The sequence below is a fragment of the Panthera uncia genome, chromosome C2 (assembly GCF_023721935.1).
Source record: "Panthera uncia isolate 11264 chromosome C2, Puncia_PCG_1.0, whole genome shotgun sequence".
Lineage (NCBI taxonomy): Eukaryota > Metazoa > Chordata > Mammalia > Carnivora > Felidae > Panthera > Panthera uncia.
The window spans coordinates 87,468,162-87,480,476 of NC_064810.1; the positions used below are offsets into that span (position 1 = coordinate 87,468,162).

Here is a 12,315-nt window from a genome sequence, read left to right on the forward strand (position 1 = left end):
GCATCAGGCCTGGAGCCTGCTTCGGATTCTGTGCCTCCCTCTCTGTCTGCCCCTTCCCTGCTCACTCTGTGTCTCTTTCTGTCTCTCAAAAATGAATAAACGTTTGAAAAAAGTTTATTAAAAAAAGACTTTTATATTTACTTTTGACTATTTTAATATAGCTATGGATCTGATTAAATAACTGATTGCCTATGACTGATGCGAGTTTCAAATAACAGATTTTATGAGTTTATAGGCTGTTCCTGAGAGTTAGGATGGAGAAGTACACTGGCATTTATTCATTCATTCATTAGAACTCAGTCATTTACTATTTAAGGATAAATAAGTATGATGAAGTAGAATATACAAAAAATTGCTTTGTGACTTCAGGAAGGGTTAGTTTATTTTGAGTATCTTATTTATTTAATAGTCCATCAGCTCCTTATTTTACACATAATAATCTGTAGCAGGCCTGACACTTGGATGGTGTAGGATAAAGATTGGATGAGTTTCACACTGCTGTTTTGTGACCTTATTTAATTTTGTTGTCCAATACCCTGTTTCTTTTCAGGTGTCTTTTTGAGGTTACAATTTAAAAGGATCAGTTTCATAATGAACCATATTCTAGAATTGAGTATCTTTGAAAGTGGACAGACTCCAGTCTGTTGACTCTATGTAGTTTTATTACAACTGTGATGGAAACCTCTAAAGCAGGATTGCATTAAATTTACAATTTTTTTTTAAATGATACGTTTGTTTGTATGTTTCTCTTCATTGAAAAACTGAGTTCTGTAAGGCGTGAGCCAACTTTTACTTCATTCCTACTCTCAGTACAGCGCTTTGTCTGCTTTAGGAATACACTTGGCATAAGAGTGACAATAAGGTTCTTTCTGAGGATGTAAAAGAGCTAGCTGAAGTAGGATGACAGCTGGAATAATACTTTTTAAAATTTGAATAATTCATCCTTTTCCCTTAAAAAAATGTTACCCTTGATTCCAGAAATTGACATACCACTATGATCAGTGGAATACACCAGTTCATAGTAATTTGAACAGATAAGAACTTTTTTGCTCTGCATGTTTGGTGTTCTTTGTGATGACTTTTTAAAGTGTATCAGCAATATGTACTTAGTATTAGAACTTTTATATGCAATAATTTATATCAGTTTGGTTCGTATTTTTCTTTGCCCCGGAATATACTAGGTGATGCTGAAACACCACTGATCACTGGTTTAAATTGTGATATTGATGGCCTTAGCTTATCGGACCCAAGCATTAATTGAAAACCTTTGCATCTTAGGTCTTTGAGTGCCAGTGTTTATTATTTGAGTGTCAAACTGAATGATAAAGGGAAAAGAATAGTTATTCTGTTTTCTTTGTTTCACTTGGATTCTACCTAGCACATCTCATTTTGGGAAATTATCCTGTTAATGAAATAGTTATGAATTATTCCCCTTACAAACAGATATCCACGACTGGTCAAATTACGATTCAATTTCACATAATTTTATAATGGTATGGGGTTGGTTGTTTTGTCTTTTACAATCATTTGGTTCAACATGCTTTAAAAATTGGCTATTTAATATCCACTGTGTGTACCAGACGCATTGCAACACATTACTTTGGGTCAAGATTATTTTAGCAAGATACCCTCCAGAGCATAAATCACCTAATGTACCATAGTAACATCTAGACAAGATGTCTTGAGCCGAAATAATCAAAGGAGTATTTATCTTTATCATTTGAAACATTCAGGCTGTTAATTGTACTCTGAGTTAATTTTGGGGGAGAATATCTTTTTCTCTATATGAAGATAATTGCTACTCTTCTTCCATAGTTTCTCATCTCAGTAAGTGGAAGTATTGCTGATCCAGATTTCCTAAAAGAAACCTTTGATTCTTCGTTTTTCCTCTTTCTGTGTCCTGTTGGTCACATTTTGGAACCCCTGTACTTCTCTCTGGCTTCAGTGCCACAGCCCAGGTTTCATTTGTCCAGTAGATTACTGCAGCATCCTCCTATTACAGTCCCTTCCAGTCTCTTCCTCATCTCAGAGCCAGGATGATCTTTTTGTAGTGTAAGTCTCTTCATTCCGCTACCCTGCATAAAACCTTTCAGTGTATTTTCTCTAAGTGATGCTGTCAGGGTCCTTCAGAACATGGTTTTTGTTTGTGTTTCAAGGCTTACTTCAGTGTTTTGTTTTTCTTTGTTCATCCAGACCGACTGTTACTGCTCACTAGATTCCTTACGTTCCCTGCCTTCCTCCCTAAAACATTTGTGTTTTCACTCTCCCCATCCATCCTCGCAGGTCTAAACACCAGTGATGCTTTCTTCAAGATGTATTCCCATACTGCTGAATTTGGTTAGGGTTTCCTCTGTGTGTGTCACTGGAAAATTGTTATTACTTCCTTGTTTGTCTTTGTTCTTTTCTGCGACAGAAGCTTGATATGCTTAGTCACCACTTTTTCCACAACTTAGGGCAGTAATGGTTCCTGTCACATGGCAGCCTGCTCAGGTGTTTGTTAATTTGTGACTTTTAAATATACTGTGACCGCTGCATCATAAAGAGACCCATGATGTGGCAGGACAATCAACATAGGCACATGATGTTAGATACACCTTTATACTGAAGAAATGTCAGTATATCCTTTTTAAATAAAGACCAAGAAAGTACACAGTCTAGGTCAAATCTGGCCCACTAGCCTTTTATGTGAACCACAAGCTAAGAAAGGGGTTTTTTTTTTTTTTAAGTGCTTAAAAAGAAGTTAAAAGGAAAATATTTTATGTTACAACTTTGTCATATGAAATTCATATTTCACTGTCCATAAATAAAAGTTTAATTGCAACATGGCCAGACTCATTTGTCTACATCTTGTTAGTTGCTGCTTTTGTACTATAACAGAGATGAGTGGTTTTAACAGAAACCGTATGGGTGGCAAAGCCTAATATATTTACTGTCTGACTCTGCAAAAAATGTTGACTTCTTTTAAAATAATTTCCATGACATGAGAACATATAAATATAATTAGGGCATAATTAAGTTAGTTGTCTGTTTCCTTTTTTCCCTCCCTCTGATTTCAGGGCTTAAGTATGTCCATTAAGAGAATATCATTTGAGTTCTGGAAACTATATTCCCACCTCTCTGCTTTATATATACCTAGATCTTTTTGAAACTTGAACATTGCAGATTAGATATTGAGAAAATGGGGACTTCAAATTCTACCAGATTATGTAGACAAAACCAGCATAGATGTCTTGTCCCACATCCAACTTTCTAAAATCATTCTTTTCCTAAATAGTATTGAGTCCTAAAATGTTCTGTTTTTTTACAGTTAAGGATAAAGAGGAAATAACTTTTTATGCTATTGGATACAGTCAAATAAAATAGGATGCTACAGCCCTTTTATAAATTTTGAATCCTTTTTTGCAAATATGTTATCCTGCAGAAAAATAGACCCAGCCATGTTTTGGTTGTGTAATCTATTACTAACTATTGGAAAAACTTTGTTAGGGTTTATTATTAGGCAATATAGAACCTTCATTTTACATCATTTAATAAAATCAAATGGTTTTACAACATTGTTTACATTTTGTTTAAAAATATTTTATTGAGAAAATACTTAATTAACTTTGTTTTATTTTTAGGGTTATATCCTGTGTTGTGACCTCATGGTTTAAGTGGGAATAAAGATGAGTATAAGCAGTGATGAGGTCAACTTCTTGGTATATAGATACTTGCAAGAGTCAGGTGAGTACTTTCATAAAGTAAATAGGCCTCAAATTATTTTAATATTCTCAAAATAACCTTTTATGCATTTGAAATTTGTATCAGTCCAAACTGTTGAACTTTGTATGTTTCCTTAATGTCTGGACTGCCATTTTAAAGCTATGTGTTACTGCATGGTTTAACTCTCTGACTCTTTCAAATATGTTGGAATCATGTCAGGCAAATATTTGTTAACAAATGGTTTGGCTTTCAGTGTTCAAAGACCATTTTTATAAGTTGTTACGAAGTGAGATTGCACACGGTTAGTAGGAACATATAAACTCTCAGGTACCATCAGTTTGATAATGTATATTTACAGTCCTCCGCTAAATGTTACTGATCCTAATTGCAGTAACTAAATTAACAGTAATTTTTCAGAATGCTTTCATAATCATTATCCCAATTGATTTAGATTATCCTTGACCTGAATTCTACTAACGTGTTTATTGGCAGGTGATTAATAAATATAAATCATTGGAAGCCTTTTATAATAAATATTAAATAAATCAGTGATCATTTTAAAACAGATTAAGAGGCATTATTATAAAACAGAAGGAAGACTACAAAGGAAAATGTGGATGAATTAAGCAAAAATTGTAAAAGTAGAAGAGAAAAAAATCTTGAGGGTGGATAGGGCACAGGACGTGGGAAAGATTGACGTCAGTGGTGAGTTCAGATTGTTAGTATGAGATGGAACTATTTGGTAGTTGAAAATACACTGGAGAGGTTGAATTTTAGAAATCATAAAGTTGGAATGTTGTAATTGTAAGGTGAGGCACAGTGTATAAAAAAGTAACTATGGTAGTGGCGTGTGAGGGAGGACAGGAAGGCATAGAGTAGGAATTAAGCCCTCAGTTTTGGTTTTGAAACTACAGTTAATTCTTCTTACAGGGCTTAGTAATTGTCCTGTTTCATACGGGGAATGCAAACATGGCTTTAGATCTTAGACCCCACTGCTTGCTGAGCTGTTCTCAGCTGCACTCTAGTTCTGAGCTTTGTTCTCCGGTGGAGGTTTTCTATTCGCAGGCACGGTCACTGCTTCTCTCTGGCCTGAAACAGCTGAGAAAATGATGTCTAATGAGGGCCAGAAAGGGAAAAAGAGAGAAGAGACTAAAAGTAACCAACTAAGGCAGAATAATTTGTTGTGAAGCTTTGAAATGGAAAGATCTTGTTTTGTTTTCTTTTTCAACTGGCAAGCTGGTATTGAAGGCAGATCCAAAGACAATATCCACTGAATATTTTGAGGACGATTAAAATGATTAACGAAGTGGAAAAAGTAGTGACCCGACCTGGTGATTATTACATATATAACACATATGCCTTGATACAACGCACGTGCCTTGATACTATTATTTAGTACCTTTGTCCAAAATTGGAAGAATTGTTAGGTCAAAACAAACTCCTGCTTTTTCTGTCTTTGAATCTGACCACATTGAAGCCAGAGCTTTTGAGGCTTTGGACACTAAAGGAGAAAACATTGTGAAGGATCAGTGGATGAGGAATGTATGCAGTGGTTCATTAAGTGTTTTGTAAAGGCAATTGCTCCGGTTGAATCTTATGGAACTGCTGTTTTGGGAGATGAGCTCAGTCGCATCCTGTGATGAGATGAAATAGGTCAAGGTGGAGTTAGACATGTTAATGAACACTCAGATTTTATTTGCAAACAGAAGCCCACAAAGTGATAATACTCTGAATTAATTTCTGAAAGAGTATCCAACGGTTAAATATTATCAAAAGTCTTCTTAAAGTTGCCTGTGTTCTCAGAGAAAACCCTTTGAAATTTCATGTTTTAAGGTGTTTTATGTTGCAGTAAAAATAAAGCAGGAATTACATTTTAAAAAACAACCTCATGTGGTAGACTGCTGTTTATCATATTAAGTCCTTCATAATTGTTTACTGTGTTCTTAGTTGTGCTTTGTGTATTTAGAAAGGTTTATACTTAACAGTGTACTGGTAATGAAGTGTGATGTTAAGCCACATCTCTCAACATGTAAACACCAGTCCCTTTATTAAATTTGTAACTTCCTATTTACATTATGATTTATAGGAGAAAATCAGATTCAACTAATGACATTTTGACTTATGGCAGTTTTTCTAGGAATGCAACTTGCCATAAATTTAAGAACCGCCTATACCAGAGTTCTAAAGTTTGATCCTCTGACCACCTGCATCAGGATCACTTAGAGAACGGCGAGTGGGGCCCAGGAATCTGCATTTTACAAATGCCCCAGGTGATTCTTAGGCATAATAAAGTTTGAAAGCCACTGGTCCATATTAGGTGTAGGACAATTAGAACTTGACAAGAAAGTTGACAACAGGTATGTAGCATGTTCACAATATCTTGAAAGAAAAATTATATTTAGTAATTATTCAAGATAAAATAGAAAGCATGAAATGTACACATTGAGATTTGGAGTGTGAGAATATCTCCTAAACAGGGAGCTGCCACTAAAAGTGGTGTATTTCTATTTATAGACAAGATTTTGCAGAAATGAGGAGGCATGTTTATATCATGAGGATACCATGAGACATTCATTTGAAGTTACTTCCGGAAGTAGGAAATGGGAAAGAGTTTAAGAAATTTATAGTTCTGTCAGCTCAGATCAGGTTTCAGATGGAGCTCAGAATCTAACTCGTCTTAGCACTTGAGACTTATTCCAAAGCTGTTTCTTGGTTCTGATCTCTAATTAGACATAGAAATGGCCATTTTTGCAATTGATTCAGTTTTGGAATCCAGTAACTCCTTTTCTGGGTGGTTTTAGGTGTATTTCCATGTACTTATCACTGTTAACTTATAAGAGATAATTACTGAGGGTCAGTCATTAAATATCTAAGAAATATGCAAGTTACTTTAAGGCCATAAGAATTTCTCTTCAATGATTTAAAGCAATACAGAAGGAACTAGAATCTTAATATTGCTACTTTCCCTATAAAAGAGTACTGTATTGGATTAGGAGATAGGAAGAAAAGAAATAATCATGACAAAGAAAGTGTCTGTGAAAAGACCTTCAAAGGACTGGTTTGTAAAGACTACCCACTAAGGAAAGTAAAATTCTTTTCTTGCTTGTCTCGTTACTTGGAAGCTCTCAGTCAGAAAGTCCAAAAAACACCTTATGAAAGTTTGTGCTGTTTTGATAGGTATATAATTTAGAATAATGTTTTTCAATAAGAACTTCTAATATTTGCTTTCTATAAACAGTGTTTAATGTTGACTGGACTGTGGTATCCATCCCCAGAGAGGATAAAACCCCTTAAATTGTTTTCATCTTAAATACTTTTACTATGTGATGATCATCCTATTATGACTATTATCAGCTCTAGAAGATATTATCTATTAAAAGCCCTTCTCCTCTTCTCAAATTATGTAACTTTTGATTTTTTTCCCCTTCATCTGTAAACACTTGTTGAAAAGGGATTATATTGTGATATTCAGCCGCATATGTTTTATAGGCTTTTGTTTGAAATAAATCATCCTCCTCTACTCATTAAAACTAATTAAGAGGAAAGTATATTTATTGTAGGATATTTGTATTAAGTATTGGAACTTTTTTTTTTTTTTTTTAATTCTGTCTCCAGGAAGTTCACCCTAAGCAAATTACTTTGGTATCCATTTTGTACTTTTGTGAACTAGACTTAGGCTTTCATATTCAATAAAAATTTCCTAGGGAATAAAATTTTTTCTCTTTTGAGATGAAAATTGAGTGTATTTGACAGTGTAGTACCGTAAGTAATGATTGACTTGATTATGCAGTATGCCCCATTTAATTAGCCTTCGCCCAAGGGCATTAATAATTTGATTGCCCTAATAACTCACATCTAGCAACCATATGCAGAATAAGCACAAAGAGGTACATGCTAAGTGTGTGGAACAGAACTTGATGCGTTGTTAACTTTAGAAGATTTAAGGTGGTTTGGACCTTTTAAATTTCCCTCTCCCCCTTTTTTCCCTTTTCCTCTTGTACATCACCTTTGACTCTCGTGTAGTTATTTGCGTGTTTATTTTTTTCCTAGAGAAATTGTACCTGGCAGTCACTTGTGACCGTTGTGCTACTGTTTTTCTTGTTGCTCTGTATAAGATGTAATTTTATTTTGCGTAAATTGTGTATTTGGTTTGGGGGAGAATTCTTGATTCTAGATAAAGCTGTCATCTATTTCAGGTTTAAGAGCTCAATGACATTTCTGTTCGTGGTGTACTTGATATTTTGGACACTGTGAAACAGTTGCATTTTGTGATTGAAGACTAACTGGAAAATGCAAAAGCAATATGTCCTTACCACTGAGCTATTTTTTAGATTGTGATTCTGAATGTTACAATTTTTTTTAAATCCTCATGTTTTTAGAACTGAGGTTCATCTTGCCATATAGTCTCCATTTATGAGAAGGTGATGATATATGTAAGCTCAGAGTATTTGATTCATGAAACATCATCTTGTCTTTCCCAGCCCCCTGCTCCACTGTTCACTAACTTTTTCAAGTCTCTCTAGATAGAGAGGCTTTGTACCATACCACTTTTTCTGAGATGATGCTTCCGTGAGATGTTCTAGTATTTGTTTATAAGATCATACACACTTAATTTAGACATCTAAACATAGTAGGCACAAGCTAACCAGAATGTTTATGTATAACATTAAGGTTCTGATCTATAATACCAAAGAGCCTGTTTGTTGGTTCTTTTCATTTTAATGATTTTGTGTTAACCCCTACGATGGCTAAGAAAATGTCAGCAAATGACAGTGTAGTTTCTTTTGATTCAGATAAAAGTAAATGAGCTATACAAACATTCCTTCCTCCATATCCTCCTTCTGGTGCCACTTTATAAACAGACTTTAACAACAAGGCTGAATGGAGTCAGGTTAAACTGGCTATCAGTGCCACTAGCTGTGAAGGCCTGGAGTGAGCAGAGCTCAGGATTGGGTATGTCCACTTTTACTCTTCTCATTTTTATGAGTAAATGGCCGGCTGCAGAAGTGCAAGTTAGGTATATATAATTTTGCTTTGTAATCAAATCAAATATGCAGTAACATTGATTTGTCACATAGAATTATTGTACACATGACTAATTAACAACAAAAAAAATAAAAACAGCAGGTTGTCAAAAATAGTGGTAAATTGTATACTTTGAAATCACTTTTTCTCTTTTATAAGCTGAATGACTATTTTTTGCTGATAGAAGAAATTCCTATTTACACATCAGTACTGACATACTTGTTAAAAGATAAATGTCCTTTAATAGTTGCCAGAGAACTATTCAATTTTAATAGTAATCTTGTGGGTTTTTTTTTTTTTTTTTTTTTTTTGTTTGTTTGTTTTTTAGGATAGCCTAGCATAGCGGAAGGTATAGGGAAACATAAATTGCTGATGGCATTGTAGATTTGTACAATTTGGGGGCAAAACAGTTGAGCGATTGTGAAAACTTCCTATAAAATGTTCATGTTCCCCTCAACTTTTGAGGGGAATTCATTCTAAGGAGAAAAAAGTATATACATGGCAAAATCCTATACATGTAGATATTTGAGGAGAGATTCCTAAGTAGTAAGCATTTGGAAAGTCCAAATACCCATCGATGGGATGAATAATTTACTACCTGAGTACATTTATTGTCTGAATAGTATGATAATATTAAAATTATTTCAGAAAATACAATTTATATGGGATGTTCATGGTTATATATATATATATATATATATATATATATGGACAAAATTAGGGCACAGAATTGTGAAGCTTGATGTGTTATATTGTGATGGGAGGAAAACAGTGTATAAAGGAAAAAAGGAAATATAAAATATTAACAGTTGCATTTGAGTTTGCTATTGTAATTTTTTTTTCTTCTCCACGTTGTCCTTTATTTTAAGTGCTGTATCTCAGTCTTCAACATGCAAGATCCTCTATAGCATTTTCCCCCCTAATTCTTTACACCTTTGTAAAATCTTTAAGCATTTAAGTATGGAACTTTTGAATAAACAGAAGTCTGGGTCTGTAGGGGACAGTTGGAAGTGAATTTGGGGGCAAGGAAGTGTATGGTGATGGGAACAAGGATATAAGTTTCTAGGTTTTTCTTACCTGAAGTTTAAATACGATCTTGGATAAATTAGATTTTCGTTCTGGACTGTGTTATGATAACAGTTAAGCTTTGTTTGTTGGTTTAGACAGTCCATACCATAGCCATAATGTCCAAGGCCCATTTTCACATTCCTATTTGCAAAGTACAGTTGGCATGCTCTGGAGGACTAACATGTCTTTGAGATTACGATCCCTGTCATCCCAAGGGAAAGCACTCCTTGTAACAAGCACTGTATAGCAAACAGTTGTTTTGTGATCTTGTTTCTTATGTGGGAACCATGTGTAGTCTCATGAGTGACCATGCCTCCCTCACTCTGGCCACTGCTTGTCTTCATTCCTGAGTTACTGTATACTGAACCTAATGGTTTTTAGCCTTATTCCCTTCTGGAGTCTCTTCTGCCTCCCAAATCTTAATCACCTTAGCAAATTTGTAGAGTACTTGATTACAGAGGTATTATTTATATCAGATTTGTTCTCACTCCTGAAAAGAAGGGATGCTATTTTAAGCAGTCAAGCCAGACTTCCAGCATCTCACAGATTTAGGTAGACCCTCTTTGCCTTCTATTCTGTAAATCAAAAGTTGCCCGTGGAAAAGTATTTCCTGCGTATATATTTACAGATAAACGGAAATCTTTTTTGGCATAACCCAGTTCAAGTTTTAGTTTTACTTAAGTCCTATGCTTTTTTTCTTGGATTCATAGATATTCTGATGTGCCAAAATACATTATAGTAGAATTGCATTCTGATTTAACAAATGTCTATTGAGCATTAGTTAAATTAGGTAACATTCTAGATTTCTAGGTTCTAGTTCTAGGTTCTAATAGTCGTTCCTAGGAGACTAGGCCCTAGTAAATGAAAAGATTTACTAGGCATAAACTCTTCAAGCTGCCCAGTCTAGTAGTTGCACACATGCATACAGTCCTGCACACACACAGGATAACCATTCAGTGTGGTAAATACCATACATACACAGATTTTAGGATTAGCATAGAAGAGAATGATCCACCCTCTGGGGTAGTGAAAGGAAGGACTTTACCTCCATTCAGATAGGAGAAAAGGACTTTGGAACATACAAGGTACAAAAGTATGAGATAGCATTAATGTATTCACAGTGTTACCTGTAACTGGCAAATACTTGAATTTAATGTGCAATGGGCAAAAGGGTGGGGGTGTGGAATTGGGAAGATGAGTTGGGAGAGATAGATAGGGTCAGATTACAAAGGTAACTGTGTGTCATACTTAGTTTGGTCCTTATTAGGAAGGTCAAAGGGATCATTGAAAATGCCCACATAAGGAGTGATATGATTGGTTTTGTTTCACAGGTAATACTCTAGTTGTAGTGTGACAGATGGGCTGAGCTGGAGAACAAGGAAAGGAACTTAGGGCAGTAACTGTAGGCAAAAGATGATGGGGACTAAACTCCAGGTTCTAGCAGAAAAGGAAAGCTGATGACAGAGACCAGAGAGGTAGGATTGATAGAATTTTGTGAATGGTGGAACATCAGGAGCCCAGGTAAAACTTAGGATGACTTTGAAGTGTAATAAAGTAAGGTCAAATTTCTAAGGAAAAACAAGTTTTAAGGAGAGGAATAAGAAAAGTAGTTGTGTGGGGCACCTGAGTGTCCCGATGCATTGGGCTTTGTGGTGACAGCTCAGAGCCTGGAGCCTGCTTCGGATTCTGTGTCTCCCACTCTCTCTGCCCCTCCTCTGCTCATTCTCTCTCTCTCTCTCTCAAAAATAAACACTAAGAAATTTTTTTTAATAAGTAGTCTTGAACATAATTTTAAGGTGCCATATAATGCTATGACTAGAAATAATAAAAATTACGGTTCAATTCCACATTTATTGAAGCAGAGGGTTTTTAATTATGGACCATTTTTAGGGTAGACATTAATGAGAAGTGTCAAAACAGTGCTAATAACCCCTTCAGAGTTATTTTCTTACTATTTGAGAACATTGTGAGCACAATGTGTGATAACTAGAGATGGATGTAAGGACCTTTGATAGTTTCTCTCCTGGTCTGACAGAACAAATTCAGGATATATGCAATATTTCAGCCGAAAATTGACATTGTTCTACCTGCAACTCTTCAAGCTTGGACATAAGCTTGAACTCTAATTTAAACGGGGTGTAAATATGATGATTTTGATGGTTTAAATTGTACTCGTGAATTAGAGAGTACAAATGTCATGGACTTTGCTAAAATTTTGTGAGGCTTATGAAAATCACAACACTTTAAAAATGTTGTGAATGAGATGTCTTAATGTTTCATGCAGTACTAACACCACTTTCTAGCACCCTGAGTTGAAACCGAACAATGATGTAATCCTTTATTTTCCATTAGTAAACAGGAGCTCACTCTGTCTTCGCTTTATCTTTGACTACATTCTAACTTAATTGTTCCATAGGAGCAGCAGAATGTAGTAGTTACCTCCATCGTCTCTGAATGGATTTAAATCCTTATCCTCTTAAAGAACATGTGATCTGTCTATCTATCTATCTATGCGTGTGT

At 35.1% G+C, this 12,315-nt stretch overlaps 1 protein-coding gene across 12 annotated transcripts in view; it reads left to right on the forward strand.

Annotated features, from left to right (window-relative positions):
• The window catches only part of TBL1XR1 (TBL1X/Y related 1), a 178,086-nt gene that overhangs the window by 131,577 nt on the left and 34,194 nt on the right, over positions 1-12,315 (forward strand). For 8 of the 12 annotated variants that reach the window (XM_049628542.1, XM_049628541.1, XM_049628540.1 and 5 more), the window contains one exon: positions 3,621-3,723. The exons of 2 other annotated variants lie outside the window; for them this stretch is intronic. In XM_049628542.1, coding sequence (XP_049484499.1) covers positions 3,666-3,723 — 58 coding nt within the window. In that variant the 5' untranslated portion in view covers positions 3,621-3,665. Of the gene's footprint in view, positions 1-3,620; positions 3,724-5,830; positions 5,973-5,992; positions 6,060-12,315 lie in introns of those variants that run through there. 2 more of the 12 variants (XM_049628545.1, XM_049628546.1) reach the window with 2 other exon arrangements.